Source organism: Magnolia sinica, chromosome 6 (assembly GCF_029962835.1).
Source record: "Magnolia sinica isolate HGM2019 chromosome 6, MsV1, whole genome shotgun sequence".
Classification (NCBI taxonomy): Eukaryota; Viridiplantae; Streptophyta; class Magnoliopsida; order Magnoliales; family Magnoliaceae; genus Magnolia; species Magnolia sinica.
In genome coordinates, this window is record NC_080578.1 from 104,984,103 (window position 1) to 105,009,521 (window position 25,419).

The 25,419-nt window shown below is 39.4% G+C and overlaps 1 protein-coding gene across 5 annotated transcripts; it reads right to left on the reverse strand.

The window, feature by feature from the left end:
• Positions 1-1,062: 1,062 nt before the first annotated feature.
• Positions 1,063-13,688, reverse strand: LOC131249424 (homocysteine S-methyltransferase 2-like). Of its 5 annotated transcripts, none has more exons than XM_058250212.1 (8): positions 13,413-13,688; positions 11,319-11,375; positions 11,010-11,239; positions 10,782-10,911; positions 6,394-6,597; positions 4,379-4,450; positions 4,226-4,284; positions 1,063-1,328 (listed from the first exon to the last, which is right to left on the reverse strand). In XM_058250212.1, exons 1-8 carry the CDS (start codon positions 13,578-13,580, stop codon positions 1,253-1,255), a joined length of 996 nt encoding a protein of 331 aa, XP_058106195.1. In that variant the 5' UTR covers positions 13,581-13,688; the 3' UTR covers positions 1,063-1,252. The 5 variants fall into 5 exon arrangements, with proteins under 5 accessions (XP_058106195.1, XP_058106194.1, XP_058106193.1 ...); XM_058250213.1 differs by having other exon boundaries at positions 1,219-1,331; positions 13,413-13,687; XM_058250211.1 differs by lacking the exon at positions 4,226-4,284 and having other exon boundaries at positions 13,413-13,685.
• Positions 13,689-25,419: the final 11,731 nt, after the last annotated feature.

The following is a 25,419-nucleotide window of genomic DNA, read 5'->3' on the forward strand; positions in this document are numbered from 1 at the left end:
TCACTTCAATATCCGCTTATCAAATGAATGGGATTGCCTTGTATTCGTGATTTTGAGACAAATCATCCACTCCAGGCCCTGCATATGGAAGACCCGATCCATTTATCATTCTACAAAACTGTCCCATCATTTATCTAAAACATTCATGAGCCATCAATGATAGAGCCAACTAGATGGACGGCCCCATTTGATACATCTCCCTGCCACATGAAATTTGAAGAGATGGGTCTGCCGGCTCTACCATATTTCTCCCTAGTCCACTATGCGGGGCCCACCTGATTTCCTTCTAAGATATATATATATATCTGCCCATGAGTTCCACTAAATCACAAGGTTTTGCATGAAACAGTAGGGGATGGAAATACTTTTTAACTGTTGAACCTTCATGGGTCCCACCATCAGATTTATATTACATCTAGCCCATTCATGAGGTGATGCCCACAAGGATGAAGGGAAAATACAAATATCAGCCTCATTTGAAGCTTCTATGGTCATCGCATAGGGGCCCACATGGGGAGAGATTTCTTTGATTGGAATGTCTCTCTTCTAGGTGCCACAATAACTGATCTATGGTGCAATAATCACGCTTCAAAGGTAATCATGACTACTGATTCTCATGTTGAATGTTAACCAAGGAAATGTTCATTTTCATGTTCTACACTTCACCTCCACTTATGGATGGTCAGGATCATCCCTTACCATTGACAGTCACACACTGATGTTAGGCTTGGCAGACATGCAAGTCAATCCAGACTATCATAAATAATGGGAGAACATCGTCCACAATCATAGCCCGAATGCAACACTGATCAAATGATCCTAACCATCCCATTCATCGCTATCGATGGATAAAATGGTCCACCGTCCATATTCAATGGGCTCAATTAGATGGTTAAGATCGTACCAGCAATGTCGTTTTAGAGATAATGGGCCATTAACAAATGACAAAGATGCCATTTTCTCCTGCCCCGTATCTCTATAATCTATTCATGCATGCCTGACCAACCCATGATTTTCTTTCCCGGTCTTCCGACATTCTCAGCTTCGGAAATTGTCTAAACATGACCAACAGAGAGCGAAAATTCAGATTCATATGGACCAACCATTCTGAGTTTCTCGATTGATATTTACAGCTCTCCAAGTTAGTCCTTAATTTAAGTCAGTCATGGCAGAGATGTTTGTAAAACGGATTCCTTGCGCAGAGTCCTTGATATTGCACGGATAGTATTTGGAGTCGTTCTGCAACAGCCTCCTATGAGGGAAGCTCCAACTTCGCGCCATTTGCTGACATAAGAAATGAAATCTTCATCCGAAACCTCCGTAGATGCCTTCTAGCAGGAAAGAAAAGAAAAGAGAAGTAAAAGGATTTTCAGTAACGTATGTTGAAAGCATTTTCTGGGCATCTAAAATGCAGAATTACATGGAAATTGGATCCATGGCACTAGCATCCTAGACTAGTTAACTAAGACCATAGTTCAAAAACCCAAAAACTCAACTGGAAGTCTGAGACAGGTCAGGTCGACTCGATATTTATAATTATATTAACAAGAAGAGCTTCAGTAAGTCCACACGTTTACAAGACAGATAATGCACAGGCGACCACATGTGCCAGCATGGCATGCAGGTGAAATATCAAAATCATTCATCATGATGACCTCACCATGTAGATGCCATTGCTGAAAGATAAAAGTTGTCTCGCTCAGTAGGTGTGTCATGACGTTAGAAATAAGTGGATGGATTAGAAAAGTTTGGCCATTTTTTTCATAACTGTACATTTGTTCAGTTAATTGTGGCCCACCTAACTAGTGGACTGACATGATCCTTGGGATAGGGAATCTATATATTGGGACCCTTCCAATTAATAGCTTGGGTATTACACCCATGTGCAACACTAGCATGTGTGGAATGTGCATCATCATCTGACTTGTAAACACGTGCAGGCTTGGCAAAGCTCTAATAAGAATGTTTTGAGTAATAATAGATATTTCATTTGTTATTGAGTGTAAAGTTAACATGTATGATACATGGTTACAAAACATGCGAATGGTGTCATGGGTTCAAATTTCAGGCTGCCCTATAATTATTATACTAATAAGCAATGAGCCAGTGAGTGACTCAGCTTGAGTCATGTTGAGCCGCATTAGTCAACCGAGTCAGCGAGCTGACTCAACAAGTCAGGCCGAGTTGTGACCCAGTCAAGATTGCCATCAAGTTTCTTGGTGATTTGGCTTGAAATCTTGTCAAGTCAAGTCACTGAGTTTTAAAACTATGGTTAAGACTGCATTAGTACTTTGTAGATGTCGGGATGACCGAGTGGATTGGGAGACGAATTTGATGAAGGAACATGAGTTTAATTCAGCAAATGGCCATCTTTCGATGCATCGTTGAACTGAATTGTGATGTTTAGATCCACAAAAGAAATCATAATTAGGATTCTTAACGATGGGATAGGATTCAAGTTGCAATTACATTACCTTCAAGCTGGACTTGAAGGAATACATCTGCAATCTCAGGGCTGCCTATGATACTAAAAACAAGTACTATGGAACGCCCTCTTATTGAACTGAGTTTCACAATTCAATTCAATTGCACATCCAAACACATCCTTAAACAATGATCAAGGAAAAAACTCATCTATCATTTTGATAGCCATCTATATAGATGAGCAAGAGATTGGGGTCATCTTAGAAACCCATTGCACAAGAAATAAGAGCCAAGGAGATGACATGATCTGTATTTGAAAACAAGAGATTAAGATAGAAGTAGTACCAATACACCTGGTTACCCTTGAATATTTGTTAGTTTTCACTGGCCTATAGTGATTTTGGACACGGACAATTCAAAGTTGTTGAAGCCACTTTTCGCGGACCATCATGAAAAAATCATGCTAACTCGAGATCATAAACATTAGAACAATGGCCTCTATTGGTATAACCATCCAATTGAAGTAATTCTTGAGAGAGACAATCCAAGGTGGAGTGAACTGAAGGAATAATTAGGTTGATGATCTAAGCTTCGTTCGATAAACGACCTAGGCCATCTGTTCTATAGGGCATTTAAATTTTTATTTTTATTTTTCACGATGGTCCATGAAGAGTAGGCTAGGCCTAATGGATGGTTTAAATCAGTGGTGGGATGATCCATATGTCCAAAAGAGCCAGGGTGCACAGGTAGATGTGGCATCAGTGCCGTGTGTCATAGTGCTAATTAGGCCCATCAGGTTTAAAGCAATTGTAATGGGACATCAAAACCATCCTCAGGTGTCCAGCATGGCTACCTCCAAAAGTATAGACAAGGGGACATTTTTGTACACTCATAAAAGAGTTAAAGAGAATAAGACTAAACAAATGATACACATCATGCAAAAACTATGCAACACCTATGTGAAAACCCAAAGAGTTAGGAAACCCACAAAATAAAAAGAAAGGAAAAGATGTTACATGCAACCTATTGTATAAGAAAAATGTCAAAAAAAGAAAGAAAGAAAGTAAACCCTAGAACTAGATCCAGGGGGAGCAGTTGCCTATGAATAGTATCCTGGGACCAAGAGAGTGGAGATGCGCTTGAGTGCAAGCAAGCAATGATAAAACTTCATCTTAACAATAAAAGCCCACTTAACAACAAAGGGGAAAAAAAAGAGGAGGAAAATATTACAAAAAAAACGATAATCAACACAAGACCTCATGTGAAGTGTCCAAAGCATTCATGATGTTTTGGATGACATAATTGAAATATTGGTGCGTACATAACAGAGGTGGATAATATATTCCTCTAGAAATTTCACCTTTCTTCCTATTGTTTAGAGTTCTGCAGAGTTGCTCAAAAGTTTAAGGACTCAACATGTGCACCGGGGAAGAATAGTAGCACCAATATGTAATAAGATGAGGGAAAGTAGACTTAGATGGTTCATATGCGCAACAAAGACCAAGAATTGCCCCAGTTAGGAGTGAGTTGGTGCAAGTTGAAGGCTCTAAAAGGGCAAGGGGAAGGCCCTAAAAGACATGGGTGGAGGTAGTAAGAAAAGACTAGATGACCTATGGTCTAACTTAGTTATGGTGGAATTGCAGAAAAGGATTCGTAGACTACTTTCTATCGAATCTAATTAATAAATCCAATTTTCAACTGGATTCGATAGAAAGAGAGTACATTTCTGCACAAACAAAAGGGAATGATTTGGACTCAAGAAAATTCTGCCGATAATCTACATTACTCCCCAAGTCTTTACCAGACTTGGCAAGTTGTATCAGTTTGGCAGAGTCGAGCACTGAAGTGAATCTTAGAGCCCTGATTAACATAAAAACTGAACTAATAATTCAACTCATAGGTCCAAAAATAGAAGCAATTGCTCAGAATGTATTCAAAAGGAGGAAAAACTCACCACCCACTCCTTCCTATCTGCATCGTACGTCTCCCCACTATTTGGGTATATGAGGATTGGTTTGTCTGTGACCTGCAAGATAAATAACGCCACACAAAAAAAGACCACCATGTTAGGACTGTATTTGTATTCATCTCAAGAGTAAGAACAGTATTTCAAAAGCTGGGAATCATATGCACAAGAAAAATTATCAGAAAATTGGCAACTACCAGAAAAAAAGAAGAAGATTCAATGGCTAGACATACAACCCTCTTGTAAACTGTGCATTTTAAAATCCTTAGATGCCAGGTCTAAGTGTTCAAATGCATGAGTTGATTTTACAATTTCTAGGCAGTAGAATATTAAGAGCTTATATAACTGCAGAGGGATAAATGCTATTAGCTTACAATTGATGAAACTATTGTAAAAATTGCTAGTGTTCGCTTTTAAGAGTTTCAGCTTTTCAACTCCATTTTACTTACCTAAAGCATTGGCATAATATCCTATTCCTACTTACAAGTCAATACACTGTCAAGATACATGTCTGCAGGTATTTGGGAACTTCTGCATGTCCACAAATTCAACTTTATTCAACACATAATAGTACTCTCCTAGACAAAGCTAACTCAAATATTTCAAAGGAGGAGAACTACATAAAGTGCATCTGTCAGTGATAGAGACGCCACGAGCAATAAGGTCTTTTGTTTTGAGCCTGGATTGAAGAGCAAACCAAGCGGTGCAGGCGTACTTAAGGAAATTCAAGTTATTCCAAATGAAGTCCACAAAACTCATGGCCCATTGTTTAGAAGACTGAAATAGGGAGTTGGAGAAGTGAATTGATCAAAAGGTGCATTCCTCCATGTAACACTATCACCTCGATCTGAAATAGCCTCCTACACTGTATCCAGTGAGGGAGAGCATCCGATGGGCCAGTTCCAACTGCCATTAGAATGAAATTGGCAACTTTAATCTCTCTTTCCTCCCCCCAAATCAATGATTGAGCTGCTCCCAAATGTCTCAAAAAGACTAAAGTCATTGACCAAGGATCATGCCATAAGAAGAAACATCTGCAAGTGCCCAAAATATAAGAAATATAGTATTTGATGTGTTGCCTCATGCCGAAGATGCGCTTCCAAATACTGGAGGAACTTGTAGAGCAGGAAATACTTCAGCAGCTTCGCCCTTTAATGTGTTACCCATGGATGCAATTGGTCCATGAAGACTTATGAACCAATGCGAGATGCCATAAGAGTTTTGCTGTACATGTCGCATTCCAAGCCTTTAGACTGTTTATGACCGGACCTCTAAATTCCCTAGGTTTTGCATGTCTTGCTATCTTAACTATGTGGAGAGACCTATTCTCTCAGTCAGCCCCAAGAAAGTTCCAAATTCCCATGTGATTTTAATTTAAATTGATTAGATTAAACTTGTCACTGGTTGTAAATCATCCCGCCTACTCTCTTCTTATTCAAGATTCTGGTGTGCACAAGGTATTCAAAACCGGTTACGTAATGGCTGTTACGGCTGTTATATAACAGTAATGGTGGGAACAGTTACGCTTTAACCGGAAAAAATGGCCTGTTACCAGGCCAATGCAGGTTTTTTGGCTGTGGCCGTTACAGCCGCTGTTACCATTATTGAATACCATGAGTGTACATGTTGAAGAAGCTAGAATGATCTAGATGCACATTTCTGTGGGGAGGGGGGCCCACAAATTCCGCTTCATAAAATTTAAAATTATTTGCCTTTTCCAATACTTGATTTTTCAATAAAGTTCAAGCTGCATTAAAAAAATGATACAACAACCAGAGCTCCTGTCGCACACATGCACAATAAATGCTGAAGTAGCATCTTCTCAAGATGTACAGCAAGTTTTAATTACATAACTATGATCTCATTCGAGTTTGGATATTCATAAGAAAATGCACACTATGAGCATAACATGGAACTTTTGCTGTGTCTTTTAGGTTCAATAAGTGACACTTCATGCACGCATTTAATTTGCAAATACAATTCCGACAATGAAAGGATCATACCTTCTTAATGGAGAGAATCATTCCATGGATAAATCTAGGAGAGGTGCAGTTGATTCCAACGGCGACGACCTTCTTACATGAGTCAGCAATGGAGGCACACTCAGGCAATGAATCTCCACTAACCACATTAACACCATCATTCGAATTGAAAGAAAACCACGCAGGAATCTTTATGTCATTTTCTTCAAGAAGCTCAACATATGCCTAAAAAAGAGCACCAGGAGAGATAGGCATGAGGCCATAACAGAAATAGGTTCCCAAAAAATATGCAATTTTTTTTTTTTTTTTAAATTTTTTTAAATTCATAAATATGTCTATTTAAAAATACAAACATATCAACTTTGGAAGCATGAGATGGAAAGAAGGATCATCGTCTTCAACAGCAATGCATTATATGGCTCAAGAAAGCAGAATGAGAAATAGGTCATGGGACAGAGAAAGCATAGCTTTATAGGTTTAAAAAAACAGGAGCTCATGCGTGTGCTATAAAGCTCGTGCACATGCCACGCATGTGCCAGCATGGCATGATAGATCCAAGATCCAATCCATCCATCAGAACAACACCACTATATTGATGCCCTAGCTCTGCAGACCTATTCTTGGCATATATGGACCGAAAGAAGCCCGAACGGAAGTGGACGTAGTCCATCAAATTCAGGCCCAATCGCATGACGTAATTGGGCCTAGATGCGTCCGGATCGAAGAAAATCATTTTGGATTGAGAGAAATTGGCATTCGAAGTGCGAACCATAAATTAGCCATAACTTTTGATCCGAGTATCGTTACGGGATGCACGACCTGTGAATTTTGACTGGAACAGGTCAACCGACCCATGTAAGCAGGTTGCGTTGCTCTGTTTCACGAGAAAACGACTCCTTCCTATTCAAAATCGCAATTTTACGGAAAAGAACTTATTATTTTTAGTAAGTTTTAGGTTGGACATATCTCTTTCATCTTAGAGTTTTAGTATGTGATGTCTTCTTAGGATTTGCTTCCTATCATACCAGGAATTATTCAGCAAAATTAAATTAGAACATTCTATTTTTAGTAAATTTTACTACTTTGGGTAAGTTTTGGTTTAGTTGAATTATGACTCTTAATTAGGGTTTACATTTTATAATTTAAAGCATTGTAATTTTGTTTTAGAGACATCAATAAAATTATTTCGAATTTACCTTTATTTATTGTTGATTCAAGAGTCAATACACCTTTTGGATTCAAGGCTTGCACACTTGATCTTCCTCATTATCTCTTCATGCTCTTCCCCTGCGTCACTAGCCCAAGAATTAGGTTGATCTACTAGTCAAGTGAGCCACAGTTTGCAAAACAATTGCATGGCTCTGAAAAACTTGGATGAAGTTTTCTAACCCATCCACATTTCCTACAAGCGATTGGACTAGATTTTATTTTTGGGAAAACATGTACAAGGTCAGATGAACCTGATGGATGGATTAGATCTCGCACATGTGTCATGCTAGCACATGAGTGGCAACGACACGAGTTTTGTTACACACGTGAGCTCTAAAGGCTAGACTTTTCATAGATTAGAAAATTACAATGGGGTAAGAAAGTAAAAAATTCAAAATATTAGATTGTCATCATCATCATAGCCTTGCCCTGCAATTTGGGGCTGGGAATCATTCTCATAATTGACTGGAAAAAGTCCAATGATCGGCTACCCACCTAATATCTAGGGCTGAAAGTCAGGCGGGTTGGGTTGGGTTGCTGCTCAACCCTAGCCCCAACCAAGGTTCCTATACCTTAACCCTAACCCAACCTCGAGTTGGGAATTCCCAACCCAAGCAGGCACGGTCGGGTTGGTTGGGTGTATACTTGCTAATATTTTTGTTATTACATTAGTATATTCTATTTCAATACACATCTTATTTTTGTACCTATGATTTTATTAATTATATATGCAGTTATTTATCATAAAGAACTTCATTTTTTTTCTAAACAAACAAGCTAAAATATATAAAAAATACTCCTTTAAAAGTCATGTTGTGTAGCGTGCAATTTATTTGGGAGAGAGAAATCCGACATATCTTGTTATCTTGAGTCATCGGAAATGCCGTGGACCAATGAGACCCGACGGCAGTGGAATTTCCTGTGCCTTCAACACAGACTATCCGCACTCACCCGACGCGACATCAAACCCTCCTTTAACCAGGCTGCTGACAGACTGGCGCATCGCTACCAAGTGGAGTTTACTAAATTAGATTGTATTTAACTATTTATCATGCGGGTCTCAAGTACAACCTATTGGACCATAATTTATGGTCCACCCATCCAATAACTTCCAACCTATCAAGTTTGTGCGCCATCCGATGCTTCCAATAGGTTTTCCTGACCACGAGGATCAACATTAGCTCCATCAACTCATTAGGTGTGCCACGCCATAGAAAACAATTTATAGCCATTGAATCAGGTGCTCCATCAACTTACAAGTATGGTCCACTCAATGAGTAGATGTTGGTTAATTTTTGCATAATGTGATCCTCCTTAAGCGGAGACAATTGACTGGATTAGTTAGATGTTGTGTGCAAATGAAAGCTTGGAAGTTATCTACTGGGTGGACCATAAGTTATGGTTCAACCAGTTGGACTTGAAACCTTCTCTTTATCATATATCATTTTTACTCGATATTTGAAGCAAGCAACACAATACAAGCAGGCCAGATGCAAACATCAACCTCAGGTTGTGCTCATGGGTCATGTATTGTTCTTTAATGCAACTTCAGTCAAAATGTGTAGCCCAGAGATGAAAAGTGGATACAATTGATTTCTGCATAGAAAGATTAAGGGTGTGTTTGGTTTTCCAATTTCCTGTGTAATGCAAAGTAAATGAGCCACCATTATCATTTCAAGGTATTTGTTTAAACAAGAATTACGGCTCAGAAATCAAAACTCAAAAACACATGTAATGGAAACAAGTAGAGGAAATTATAATCATTACATTTTTACATTATAAAACTATCATTTTTATAGTGATGTCTGGGTAAAACAAACAATGGCAGCAAACTCATCATTGCAGTCAAATGTAGGTGATGTCACCACACAATTACAGGAGAAAGTAATCATTACCCATTACCAGCCATTTACCATTGTAATTGAAAAACAAACACGCCCTAAAAGGGGTTGTCAATAGAGCAATAAGTGGGATTATATGAATAGAACTTATTAGTGAAACCAAATCCAAATAATAGAAAGCTTGCAAATACCTGAGCTTCGATTTTGTTTGGAATCGTTTCAAAGGCAATCAGATCAGCACCTGACTCTGCAAGGACCTGGACTCTTCTCCTATGAAAATCTTTCAAAGTTGCCAATGTAACTATGTCACCGTAGTTCCCACTGCGAGAATTAAATGGATCATAAAAGCAAGTGAATCATGCGCACATGGCGCGAGTTTTGGAGTATAAGGTTTTCTTACAAATAGACACCCCTTGTAGCTTTTTTGGACTATTGAAGTTTAATAAAAATTATGCTTTTTCCTACTCCTCTGAGTTCTTGAGTTGTGGAAATCTAATTGGGTGCGAAGCCCTCCCTTCATCGAAGGGCTAACTACCATGGTGCGAAGCCACATTTATCTCGATTCGCCCCCATCCTCTACTATATCTACTTCTCATCTCCTACCACCATCCGTGCTTCAAATCTGTCCTTTATTGCAGCAATTCTCCTTTCTTCAGCAGAATTCCAGAATCTGGCCTTGCAGGAGGGCTAAAACTTCGGCGGAGCACCACACACAGTTCACATGTCGGATCACTACAAAACTTGGAGGTTTTGAAGCCCCCCTGGCCGACCAGAGCCAAGGAGGCGGTTTCGGGATTCGGACCCCCCCTCGCACATGCGGCCAGGCCCCTGTGCACGTGCGTCAGGCCTGGCCTGCTGTCTGCGCACGGGGACTATCTCTAGGTTCAGATTTTCGCCTATTTTACTCCTCTCATGCCTCTTATCCATAACTCTAACCCTCGATTGCGTTATTTCAATTTGTTTGCCCCCCCCTCCTTGGGTTTTTTGAATTGAAACTAGTGAATCCCTTGGATTAGGGACTGATTGTTGTGCATGTGTGGATGAGTTTTACTTCCCTTTGAGTATCGTTTGGCTCATAATTTTTATTGATCCAGCCCTAACACGTGTAGGCCTGAACCTGCACAGATTCCCCTTGCTTGAATATTTCAACTTTTGTGTGGGATGTGGAAGTTTTATGTGAATGTTTTTGAATTAGTTTATTATATGAGTAAGTAATCATTACCCATTACCAGCCATTTACCATTGTAATTGAAAAACAAACACGCCCTAAAAGGGGTTGTCAATAGAGCAATAAGTGGGATTATATGAATAGAACTTATTAGTGAAACCAGATCCAAATAATAGAAAGCTTGCAAATACCTGAGCTTCGATCTTGTTTGGAATCGTTTCAAAGGCAATCAGATCAGCACCTGACTCTGCAAGAACCTGGACTCTTCTCCTATGAAAATCTTTCAAAGTTGCCAATGTAACTGTGTCACCGTAGTTCCCACTGCGATAATTAAATGGATCATAAAAGCAAGTGAATCACGTGAAAACACTTGTACATTGATGCTAAAATGGTAAAGAAATGGCCAAAAAACAATTCACCTGTACTCAGAACCATCGGCTAAATATGCCCCATAGCTTCCTATTGAAGCGGCAACTAATATACGACGACGTTTGGAGACTTTTCCATCCGCAGGGCCATCATGTGGTCCTTCTTCACATCTCTCCCAAAATATATTGCGTGCTTCACGTGCAACCTCAACACTTCTCTGCAGTAAAGCTTCACTTTCTTCCCTAGACAAGCCTTTAGACTGGAAACCCTGAATTGTAGCCTGCTTTGACCCATGGTTGAAATGATCTTAAGACACCATTATCGTGTGAAAGCAAGGGAAAGATGGATGCCCCAAGTACCTGATAAGATGCTGTGATAATGATCTCTGCGCCAGCTTCAAGGTAATCTAGGTGAACCTGTTTCATTAATGGATATGAAAAATGTATTAACCCTTTATCTGGGGAAGATTAAGGGTTGAGGCATTCCCTCTGAACTTGTCCATTGTTATGTGGCCCACTTGAGTTTCCATTTGGGCTTATTTTTGGGCCTTGGGTGTAACGTAATGCAACACATCTAATGGACGGATTGGCTGTCACGAATATATCAAGTGGATCGCACTTCTGCCTGGTACCATCATAGTTTACGGTGGTAACAGTACGACAAGAGCACACTACTAGGAATTAATAAAGTAGAGAAATTGACCATGATGCATAGAAATAAATCTTAAAATTAAATGATATGATGGATAAATGTGTCTACCAAGCAAAATAACCATGCATGTATGATACCGGTACCAGTGCCCGATACAACCAGATACTTTGATGTGGTTCCTTTGTACATTCATATCCTTCTTTAAGTGCCTGAAGGCTGTGTTGGACAGGTTGGGGAGACTAAGGCATGAGTTTTTGTGGCAAGGTGCAGAATAGAAGCAAAAGTTTCATATGTTGAAGTGGGATGAGGTGCAAAGTCTTTTCTTTCTTCTTTTTTTTTGGGGGGGGGGGGGGGGGGGCAGGTATAAATAAACTGGAGGTTATGAATTCAATGTTGTCGGGTAATTGGTCATTGAGATTTGGTTTGGAAGATAGTAGTTTATGGAGAAAGGTAGGGGTGGTGTGAAAGATTCATCCTTTCATAGGTTTTTGGCACTGTGAAAGACGGTTATCAGTATGGGGACCAAGTTCAAAGAGGGGATTGGATTTATTTATTTTTTTTAAATTTATTTATTTATTTGTAAAAGGATAACTTCATTCAAAAGAGAAGGAAAAGATACAAAAGGGGAAGAGAATCTGCTGAAATAGCAGAAAACTAGCAACCTAAGAAAAGTAAAAAGAGGAGATTGGATTCTCCTTAGGAGATGGTAAAAGGATTCGATTTTGAGAGGATGCATGGACAGTTGGGAGGGTGCTTCTAGAAGACTTTCCGTGGTTAGCTAGGTTATCCCCAGAAGTGAGCATTCCCATTGCTCGGTGCTATATGGTTTCAGGTAATGCGGTGGTCTAGTCTCCTCCATGTCAGAGGAATTTACTAGAGGACAAAGAGGATGAGCTCATTCGTATGTTGGAGCAGCTTCATAGTATTTGTCCTTCTTTGGGAGTTAGAGATGCAATGGTGTGGAATAAAAGAAAAGTCCAGTCAGTTCTCAATTAGCTCTTTCTACGGGTTGATTCTTGAGTTATCTTCCGGAGAGTACAATGGGCACACTGCATTCGTATGGCACTATGGAGCCCCCTTAAGCATGGTGTGCCATAATGGCCGTTATGGGGCTGTAAAAGCCGTTATGTGAAGGTAATGGTGTGGCAACTGTTATGCGTTACAGGATCGTAACGGTCATAAAAAAAATGACCTGTAACAGCCTTACAGGCCCCGTAATGGCCTGTTTCGCCTCGTAACTGTGGGCATCTCAATCCCAACTGTTCCATGTGGTGGAGCCCACCTAAGTCTTGGATCAACCTGAGCTTTGTCTTCCAAAGAGAACAGGAGGGTGTGGGCATGATGGACGATTGGATGCCATTAAAACATCAAGGTGGGCCCCACATATCAATTAGCACGTTAAGATTCTCCTAGAAACGTTTGTATTGGATCCAACCTCATTGAGAAATGGGAACAAAACACACCAAAACATCCATCCACAACTCAAAACCTAAATTTAAGAACTGCAGATGAAAATCAGTTGGTAGAAACTGAAACGACAACATCAGACGAATGACATGAATGAATGAAAGAATAAGCAACCGAGCAACTGAATAAGAGATCCAAACCATCGATATGATGGGCCATGCTCACCGGAAATCTCCCAGAGGGACAGAAACTCGCCAAAAGCCCCAAATTCAACAGAAGAAAAGGAAAGGCAAAAGATCCAACTGGGAGATTTTAGGTACATGGACCATCCATGATAAGATCCATCAAATAAACAGTTTGGATTGCAGAACAGAGAAAAAGGAATGAAGGAATGCCTGACGGATGAGGTGAGGGGAGCTGATGAGGCATGTAGCGCTCCAGAGAGGGTCGTTGAGGTCGGCTCCATACCGCTCCAGCTCCGTAGCGAGGCCACCGTCGATCACGGCCCACCCACCAGCCTCTTTTATGAAATCAGCCATTGCCCATTCCCCTACAAATCCCATCTCCAAACGCCCACAACGAACAGAAATAAGAAGCAGAGAGAGGCGATGAAATCAACGGCCTGAATTGCTCGCCCGCCATTTTATAGATGCTACTCTCTCATAAGAGAAAGACAGTAGCCGCTTCCTTGCGACACAGAAGAGAAGTGGTTTGGTCTAAATTACGGAAATAACCTCTGTCCTGTCGCTGAATTACGAAAGTGCATCTCACCTGTACACGGATTAGATACTGACAAGGTCAGTAGCTAAATCCCTACTGTAGTGACGTCACCAAGCTCTGTGGACCCCGCCATGATGCATGTGTTGTATCCATACCGTCCAACCATTTGTAGAGATCGTTTTATTTGATGAGAAAAAGAATGACATAGATCTAAAATTCAAGTGGACCCACCACAGAAAACTGTGGGATCAGTCACACCCACCGTTGAAACATTTATAGGGCCCACCATGATGTATTTTTTGGATCCAACCTATTCATAAGTTAACTTAGAGATATATGAAGTGAAAACAAAAATATAAGCTTGATCGGAAACTTCTGTGGCCCCTATGAAGTTTTGAACGGTGGATGTCACTGTCCCCACTGTTTTCTATGGTGGGATCCACTTGAACATTAGATATATCTCATTCTTTTTCTCATACCATAAAACGATCTCTCCAAGTGGATGGACGGTATGGATACAACACGTGCATCATGGTGGGGTCCACAGAGTTTGGTGACGTCACTTCAGTAGGGATTTGGCTACTGACCTTGTCAGTATCTAATCCAAGCTGTCCATCCATTTGAAGCTCATTTTAAAGCGTGATCCCGAAAATGAAGCAATTCAAATCTTAGGTAGACCACACCGTAAGAAACAGTGGTGATTGAATATCCACAGTTAAAAACTTAATCCACTTGCTTGATATGTGGCAAAAATGTGCAATTATCCATGCCAGAGGTTACGTGAGATTCAGAAGGAAATTCACATCCATCCACCGTTGATTTGCTATCCAACTACACAAGATGTACCATTGATAAGCTATTGTTTATTAAATTGTGTAAAACTAACTTCTAAGCTACGTTTGACTAGAAGGATTGAGTTGGGTGAACATGCTGGCAGATCTCATCCTCCAATGTATCTTTGCCATTACATTTATTAGGAGATTTTCCATTTTTTGAGATTTGCTAGGGAAAAATCTCACCAAAAGTAGAAAAACATTAAATAGTATTTATTACAAAATAATAAATAATTTAAATTTTCATATATTATAATAATGAGTTTTTAATTATTATTATTATTTTGCTTAGTGCACATCCGGTTGCACCAAATATCAAAAAAAATTCACAAAAACACACCCTCAACTTAAATATCTGTGATGCCAAACATGCATTGAGCCCACCAAATCAATGGTCTGGATCTTTATAACCAAATGGCAAACATGTATTAAGCCATGCACATCAACAAGCCATATTTTACTTAAGGCCTGTTTGGGAGCGTGGATCTAGAATCCTCTGGATTCGGAATGCGTGGATTTAAAATCCTCCCATTGTGTTTGGCACCCTTGGAATAAAATTTAGTCCAAAAGTAACTATATATGGTATATTTATAAGAGTTTGAATTTAATTATTAAATTAACTTTAATATCTTTAATTAGTGAATGTATATAATGTTTAATACAATGGTTGTAATAAACCCGCTAAAATATATGCTTTGCCTAAAAATGATTAAATTCTAACTTTTGGATGGGCCACAAACACAAGATCATATGTGAGTAACTAACCAACAATTTTTAACCATTGATTTATATAAAAAAAAATGTTCAGATAATGTTGATCATCATATTAAAGTAATTATAGTGATGCAATTGATAATCTAATTATTTTAGGATATCATTAGCAAGCAATGTGCCTAGTAGAGTAATAGCCTAGTGATATACATATTACACATGCAACTATAGAAAGGATTTTAGATGTAATTCAAGTTTTTACTGTAGATTTTAAATTTAAAAAAAGATTTGAAATTTTCTGAATATGAAACCCTGATGCCAAACGACCCCTTATGGACTCTATGCGCGAGTCCTAAGGGCTATGAGGCCATAATGAATGTATTTGTCTTACATCAACGCTAAGGTATATAACACATACATCAAGGTGGGCCGTGCAGTCAGGGACTCACCCACGTCACCTGCGGCTGGCCCAATCAAATCACACCAAGTACGCTAAGGGTACCGAGTTACTCAGTACGCAATCCGCTTCCTCATCGAATCCATTGTTCCCCAGCGTCGCAGAATCAGTTCCCTAGAGATGCCTCATCGATTCCATTGTTCCCCAGCATCGCTGAATCAGTTCCCTTTTAAGTGGTCCTGATAGTGGGATGATTTAGACCATTAGTTTAGTGGGATCCACCATAGATGCATATCATTGCTATAAATCTCTCGTATCCAAACTTGGGCAGTTTTTCTATTGAAGATGGACACTGATCCAAGAATTAGTGTTTTACTATCCAATTTATCAGCTCGAAACAGATTGAACGATCATAGTTTTCCCAACCATGAAATTCTTGTGATGGTCCATCCACAATGGATTCCCTGAGATCATCGGGCTAGATCACCCAACCATAAACGACACTGTATGGATTGAAAGGTCCGAACACTGCAAGCATACATCGGAGGAGGATGATATACTCCCTCGGCGATATGGCCAGTGAATATTTCTTATTTCAGCAGCATTTTTTATAATTGGTGGTGTCTCATCCACTACGGAAGTGGCCTCTGTGCAAATTTGTCCAAATGTACCCAAAATGTCGAACAAGTAGTGGTGGACCATAGCTAATAATTTTTTTTAAAAAAAAACATATTGGTTGGTGGATCCTATATAATCCAATTAATTGCTAGCTATCAGATGGATGTTGGAAATTACATGGTCAGATGTCCAAATTCAACCGCCAAAAATCATATTCTAAGATCATTGGTTTAAACATGAATTTTGGCTCTATTCATTCAAAGTTTTCAATTTGAACAACTGTGGTTAAATATTTACCTGTAAATTCCACTCAACAGTTTATATTTTTAAAGGTATGAGATTATGTTGATGAATAAAAAGCCATGTAGTAAAACTTTCATGAAATCCACCCTGTCTATCTGCCTCATTCCAACCATTCAACTTGAAATCACGATCATCTGAAACTCAAGTGGGCCAAAGAATGACCCAAAAAATCACAAATTCTATAACTTACATGGGATATATCAACACTCCAATCTATTGCTCAAGTGATAGGCTGAGTGAAGATAACCTCGTTTGACCTCTAAGGCCTTGGTATTGATTCCTAAGTGGGGTGTGGCTAACATAAGTTACATGTTTAGGTACGGTGGCCCACTTGAGAGTTGAATAAGCCTGATTTTTAAAAAAAATTTGAATGATGGACTAGCAAGTGATGGAAAACATAGATTTCTTGCAAGTTAGGTTTTTACCTTATGTTAGTGAAATTAAATGCCTTAGGCACCTAAACGAGGTTACCCAGTGTCACTTTCACCTTCTTCTTCTTCTTCTTTTCCCCTCTCTCTCTCTCCCTCTCTCTCTCTCTCTCCACATGTATATCCTATCAATAGTATATTATTGAAAGAAACGAGGAGATTGAAAAGGGAGAAAAGTGTTGTTCACGTAAGCAATTAGAGAAAGCACTAGTATAAGAGCGTGTGGATTAGGTGTGGCCCTGACATTGGGGCCCACCTTGATGTATATTTTATGTATTCAAGCTGCCCATCCCTTTTTCCCCCTCTTTTTAGGACAGGAGCCCAAAAAATGAAACGATCCAAATCTCTTGTGGAGCATACATTGGAAAAAAAAAGTAGTGATAAACTATTAAAAATTTCTCACAGGCCACAAAAGTTTCAGATCAAGCTAATATATACTTTTTTCCTTTCATCCAGGTCCATGTGACCTGATCAGTAGGTTGGATGACAAATAAATATTAAGGTGAGCACTAGAAAGTTTTTAATGGGCTGATTCAATTGCCACTGTTTCCTATGGTATATGGTCTACCTAGCGCTTGGATCTGCTTCATTTTTGGTCCCATGCCCTAAAGGGAGTTTAAAAAACAGATGAACAATGTGGGTTGTGTGGGTGTATAAAATATACATCAAGGTAGGGCCCAAGGTTAGGGTCGCACCATATTGTATATAAATAAATATATATAACAGGAAAGCATGCATGCCCTCATCATTAGAAAAAAAAAAAAAAAAAACCATCACGAAGAACATAAATGAAATCTCTACCAAACCCTGCTTTGTGGGACCCACTGTATTGTGTATGTAAAATCCACACCAACAATCACGTGTGACGTCTCAAATGAAAATGACCCAAAAATCAGGTTGGCCACATCATGTTGAAAATGTAAAGTAATGACTGGAACATTTTATTCCATGCCTTAGTTTCGGATCAATCTATTTTTAGCAGTCATCGCAATGGGGTGCACCTGATGAATAGGTAGGATTGAATATACACTGCCGGATTGCGCCCTATACAAACCTATGGTTGTGTCCCCTCCCCATTTTTCCTTTTGGTGTGGACCACCCGATTTGTGGGTCATACTGATTTTCCGTACCCAGACCTAACTTTAAAAGGTGCAACTGACGGACGGAGTAGATTTCTCATAATTAATATGGTGGGCCTGCACAACTCAAGTCTTGTGCCCGGCATGGAGGATTCCATCTGGTTGTACGCCTGGGAGGAGAGAGGGAATTAATTTGTACTCTGCTAGCGGATGATGAATGATAGTCGAGCACTAAAAATTATATGCATGGCATACATAAATTCAAATTAAACAGACTCCATTGTATAAAATTATGTTACAGTCCCAAAATGAAATTGGTTGTACAATATTAATCTCTGATTTATGGAGGCTTATTTTTTGAAACCGGACCATTAGTTACTGTTCATTTTTAACCATCCAATAAATAACCATCAATTAATGTATGGTCAGATAAATGAAATAAGCTTAATTTGGACGGTTCGAATTCAATTACTCATGTTCCAAGCATGCAAAAATAATATAATCTTCAATTACCCATATATCAAGCATGCAAAAACAATATTATCTTTTAAGTCCATTTAAGTGTAGTCTGCGTGGAGCTTATCTTTAAGAAAGATTAATATATTCCACCACCTTCCTCTGTTCTCTTGAAATGTGGATTGTGTTTGGATGCACGCAACTGGTACATCACCAATAAAAAAACACCACGTGGCATGCATAGGCATGGACCTCAGGTGCGAATTAAAGATTTCCGGCTACTTCAGAGGATCCTGACTGTCGGGCCCACATTTATCTATGTGTCTTATATCCACTTTGTCGAAAAATTCAGTAGAACTAAATCTAAGGTGGACCACAGCAAGGAAACCTTAGTGATTGACTGTTAAAAATTTCTCAGGTCAGAAATGTTTTTAATCAAGGTGATATTTGTGTTTTCCCTTCAGCTAATAATTAACAGATTAGATAACAAATAAACATTACAGTTAGAGGTGTACGCGAACTGAGTAGCTTGGTTAGCTCGCGCGACTCGACTCGAAAAAACCTAATTCGACTCAGTTCGAAGTTGGTTCGAGCCAAGTCGAGCTGATTTTTTTAGCTCAAAAATGAGTTCGAGCCGAGTGTGAGCTGGCCCAGCTCGACTCGATTCAGATTGAACCCAGCTCGAATTGAACTCGGATCAAACCAATTCAGTGACACGGTTACTTTGATATTGATGTTGCTCACCAAGTGTTTGATAAAATGACTCAACGAAGTGTGGTTGGTGGCAAGGAAGGTATGTATATGATATCCGATTTTTATGTTGCTTTGATAGTGTTTGATAAAATACCTGAAAAACCTTTGCTGTTGTTTTACATACAATAGGCTTTTAAAGGTGTAGTCCAAGTGTTTATGAAAATGTTGCACAGATGAACTTGGATTGAACTGGTCTGAGCTGCTAACCGAATCGAGCCGAGCTGAGTTCGAGCTGAGGTCAGCTAATGGTTTGACTCAATGTACACCCCTAATTACAATGGGCCTTAGAATGTTTTTAATGGTGAATATTAAATCACTATAATTTCCTACGGCGTGGTCTACTTAAGATTTGGATATGCAGAATTTATGACCTCGCACTCTAAAAAATTATTCGAAGAAATAGATGGACAATGTGGATATAAGACAAATACATTATGGTGAGGCTCACAGCTAGGAATCCAATGACCTGGTTGGACCCAGGGCATTGGGTGTGGACCATGTATGTCCACAGCTGGATTCAATCCCTGTTCATTTTCTTCATTCATAATCAAAGTAACTTGAAGCACTCGAAAATAAAAGAGGACTTCAAGAAAGAACTATGTCATAGGCACCATCATAGACTACCATAAGAGAAAGATAGATATAAAAGGTTAGATATGGGGTTTTAGGATTCTGAATAATAATGTCGTTTTCTTAAAGAAAAATTGCTAAAGTAACCATGGTTACTTTTACTACTAAAAAAAAGTTAACTAAATTAATGAATAGACCGTGGGGCTGTATATCTACGCTCTCCCTCAAATTTGCCTGCCGATTTTAAAGACGTACTGAAAATGAAGTAGATATATATCTCAAGTGAATTACATATTAGGGATTGAATGGTCATGGTTGAAAATTTATTGATAACAAAGAAAGTTTTAGATCAGTTAATATATTTATGTTCATCCACGCCGTGGAAAATAAGTGATATAATGGCCCTAGGTAGTTTCTAATGGTGGGTGCTCACTGATCATGGCTTCATGTGGTGTGGTCCAACTGATATTTGAATCTGCTTCAATTTTTTTATTATGCCTTAAAATGATCTGGAAACGTTAGATGGTATGGATTTGAATAGATATTTCTTTGCTCAGGGCTGTGTGGGGCCCACAAAAATGCAGTGACAAAACCCCTCCTTCCATCTGTTTTGAAAGGCTAACAATAGGATAGCAATATAAAAATTAGGTAGATCCAAGACTCAAGCAGGGTCACACCAAAGAAAAAAGTGGGAACAGAATCTTCTACAGCTGAAACCTTCCTCACGCTAATCAAATTGTTCGTAAGGGCATGTTTGGGAGCGTGGATTTGGAACCCCTAGATTTGCAATCCTCCAAGTGTCATTGGCACCCTGAGTGACTATCAACTTTAATCCAAAAGTACCTATGGATGATATGTTTACAGGGGTTTGAATTTAATTACTAAATCAATTTTAATATCTCTAATAGTGAGATATGTAATTTTTGATACAATGGTTGTGATAAGCCCACTCAAACATATGTTTTGCCTGAAAATGATGAAATTCCAAGTCTCGTATAGGCCGCAAGCACAAGATCATGTTTGAGTGACTAACCAACAATTTTTAATCGTTGATTAACATGGACAATGTTTAGATGGTGCTGGACAATGTTTGGACGGTGTTGATCATCATTAGTGAGTCATGTGCCCAATAGAATGATAGTGTATAGTTATACACTTGTTACACCTGCAACTATTAAAATGATTTTAGGTGTAATCCAAACTCTCACCATGAATTGCAAATCCCTCATAGAGGGATTGAAAACCCCCTGGATTTGAAACACCCGTTTACTTTACGCCACCAAACAACCTAGGGATTTGAAACATGTCAAATCCCCTACAATCCACAGTGCACATGGGTTTAAATGGGATTTGGTAGGAGTGAGTTTTAAGATCCCATGGATCATTGCAACGTCTGTTTGGGACTCACATAAGGTATGAGTTGTGAAGCCTCTTCTTGGAATTAGCGTTGCGGCAAGGGTTTCTCCAATCCTACTTTGAGTTTCATGTAGCCAACGGTCGGTGCTATGAAGACCTCACCATGATGTATGTGTTTTATCAATGCCATCCATTTATTTTGAAATATAATTTTTAGGGTTGATCCCAAAAATGAGGTAGATATAAATCTCAGGTGGACCATGCCCGTGCCATGGGAAAACAGTAGTGATTGAATTACACCATTAAAAACCTCCCAAGGCCAAATGTGCGGTCCACTTGAGATTTGGATCAAACTCATTTTTGAGTTCATATCATAAAATGACATGGAAGAATGGGTGGACGGCATGGATGAAACACATACATCATGGTGGGGCCCACAGAGCACCGACCGGTAGTACACAAAATGAGTAGCCAATCCATTTCTCAAACATGAAGTTGGATGGCCTCCCTACCACACAGTGTAATCATTACATTTTGATAATTCCATCCCACTTAAACCCATCTAATCCTATGCTAAAAACACCCCCTAAAGTTATTGCCACTCAGATAAACCGTAAGAACAAACATCCACGTGAGATCTTGAATGGGATCCAGATCCAATTAATTTTTAAATTTTTGTCCTCTTGTAGTACTAAAAAACAGATGAATAAAGTGAATTTGTGACGGACGAAATAGCTGAATATCCACGCGGTGGTCACGCGGGAGCGATTGCCGGTTATGCTGTACATAAAAATCTCAGTGCCCAGATCTACAGGGTGTCCGCAGAAATGTCTGTGATAAAACCACTCCATCCATCTGTTTTGAAAGACCAAGATAGAACAGGGTTCTAAAAATCAGGCAGATCCAAAACTCAGGTGGGCCACACCAACAAAATAGTGGGAACAGCAACAGTTACCATTGAAACTTTCCTGGAGCTGATCATGATATTTATATTCCATCCAAACCGTTCATAGAATTATTATCACTCAGATAAACTGTAGGAACAAATATCATCCTGATATAAAACTTCTATCACCGCCTTGCATTCAATCCCTACTGTTTCGTGTGGTATGGCACACATGAGTTTTGGATCTGTCTGATATTTGGAATCCTATCCTATTGTGGTCTTTAAAATCAGATGGACGGAGTGGATTTATCAGAGACATGGGCCCACATGGCCCTGGGCACCTGGGGTCACACGTAATCCACTCCCTGCTTAGGAGATATCAAAGTTTTTTCCCTTGCCGATTAACAGCGTCTCGACCCGATGCTTTCTACGGTATACTCCGGTTTTTAGTAATGAACAATTGAGATCCATGATTCGGTTGCCCTCAACGGTGGATGATGCACGAATAGAGGGTCGAAAAAAACAACGGTCCATTCATGATAAACCAAGAAAGACCAACGGTGTTGATCATCGAACTCCGGGTCCCACATGTCAGAATCGAGAAAAGGGTTGAGGTCGAGATGGAAAGAATAAAAAAAAAGGGAAATGATGGCTGTGATGTGGTGGCCTGTAAGGAGAAAACTGATAGGACAGCCGACCATATTGCATGGACATTTCGGTCGGCCATATCATGTGGGGTTTGGATTTGGATGAAGTGGGAATTGCCACTGATGGAGATAAGCCTTGTTGGTGTCCAAGATAGATACGTGACATGAAAGGCATCCTCTATCATGTGGGGTCCACCATCCGTACTGAAGCAGGTGGTGTCCACTTGAACAAGTTGGCCACCAATACAAATTACAAAATGAATCTGGATAGTTGTTCTACTTCTAAGTAGGGGCGCACAACAGTGGTTCGGCTCCAATTTCACGGTCTGGTTTGGAGTTGAAACCGGAGCCAAACTGTTCCTTACGGTTTTAGGATTTTTGGAACCGGAACTTGACCATTAACACTCTAGAACCGAACTGGAATTGGACCATGAAAATCGGTTCGGTTTTGAATTGGCTCCACAGTTCTGAGTTTTTTTTATAATCCAACTCAATTACATGTTTTATTTTATAATTTAGCCAATGTCCATTCATGTTGTGATCCATTTAATGAATGATTTAGATATTGTGTACGGTGTGAAAAAATAAATTTATGAAAACAATCAAATGGTATATTATAAACCATAAATCACGAGTTAAATATACAACTAACATATATTGCAAACTCATAAACTAGTTTTAAGACAGGTTCAATTCTTAGTTCGGTTCGTTCGATTCCAAGTTCAGTTCCACAGTTCGGATCCACAATTCAGATCTACGGTTTTGTTCATGATTCGGTTCGGTTCTACATACCCCTAAACTGAAACCGAACCAAATTAAACGGTTCTTCGATTTTTGAAACCGGAACCGTTGCACTCTAGAACCAGACTAAACCGGACCGTTTGGTCGGTTCCAATCCGGTTCCACCGTTCTACCGGTTCGATGTGCACCCCTACTTCTAAGGTAGTGTATCCGTGACTGATGTCCATCTTTTTTTAGAGCTAATTTTAGAATATGACTCCAAAAATAAAATAAATTCAGATGGACCACACCACAAGAAATAATAGTGATTGAACACTTATCATTAAAATATTTCTGAAGACCGTAATTATATTTGGAAATTTTTTAACGTAGTGTTCAATCACCATTATTTCCTTAGAATTTGATACGAGTCATTTTTTAGCTCATGCCTTAAAATGAACTAGTTTGAACTAGTGAAACGGTTGAACGGCATGGATATAAGACAAATGTATCAAGGCGAGCCTTATCCACCTATTTTTACAGCTCATTCTAGGATATGAACCCAAAAATGAGTCAGATCCAAATAACATGTGGATCACACAGAAAACAGTAGTAATTGAACGCCCACCATTAAAAACATCTTGGGCATTACGAAAGTTTTTGTTTTCCCTTCACCCAGGTCTGTGTGATCTACTCCACAGGTTAGATGGAAAATAAACATTGCAGTAGGCCTTAGAAAGTTTATAATGGTAGACATTTAATCACCACTTTTTCTGTGGTGTGGCCGTGGGCAGCAGGGCAGATTTACACCACCGCCCATCTCTAGCCAGGAACAGGCAGAGCAGCGTGGGGGTCTACCATGATGTATCATCCATCCCTTTTCTCATTTCATTTTAAGGTATGAATCAAAAAAATGAGGCAAATCAAACGCTAAAGTAGACCACACCAAGTATTAAGCTTGGGTTGCACTCAATGCAAGTCATCTTGGCTTGCATTAAATCCAAGAGTCATTTGTGGTGGGGCTCCCACACAGATCTGCCCGTTCCAGCGTCAACATCAGAGATGGCAGGAGCGATTGTTTGGATAATTGGCCATTGCATTAGAAGCCCCACAAAAGTGATCCTAAACATAGATTGATATCGGATCATCCATCAGCTCCAACACACATTTCATGGACTACCATCTAAAATTCAAACCAATTCATTGAATGTGAATAGTATGAGAATGTCAGTAGTTGGCCAGAGCCTGCCAATGTTTTCAAGTTCTAAACCTTCTATTACTTGACCTGTAGATATTCTCTTTAGAAGAAGAAGAAGAAGAAGAAGAAAAAGAAGAGGCAGCAGCCATTAGATCTCCCAACCTAAAGGGTTTTAGATCCATGTACCATCATGATTTTTAAGACTCCGAAGAGTCTGATGCGACTCATCCGACTCAGGCTTACACAGTTTAATCAGTACACTACAGCCTATAGAGTTACCGCATCATATAAAACTATAACTAAAACCTCTAAATTCATGTGGTATGGCCCACTTGAGTTTTGGAATAGTGTGAATTTTGCCTAATTATTTCATCAGATGAACGGATTAGATAGCACATAAACACCACATTGGGCCCACATATCATTTTACCAATATCATTGCCGTTGAAACCATACTTAATTAGGGATGGCAAGGGCCTGGTTTGGGTCAGCCCAGCACAGGCCTAGCTAGCAGGCCCGACCTTAATCCTGAGACCAAAGATTGATAATAATAAAAATCCCTATTTCTTACTTCGATTTTACCAATCTATCCGTTAATCAAGTGGGCCATACATGCACAAAGAAGTAGACATTTTAGAGGAATGAGCGGATGGCCATTCAAACAGATTCTGAAAAATGGATATGGATTCAATAAGAGAAATCAATAGCAAGGATCGCTCAGCCAGCG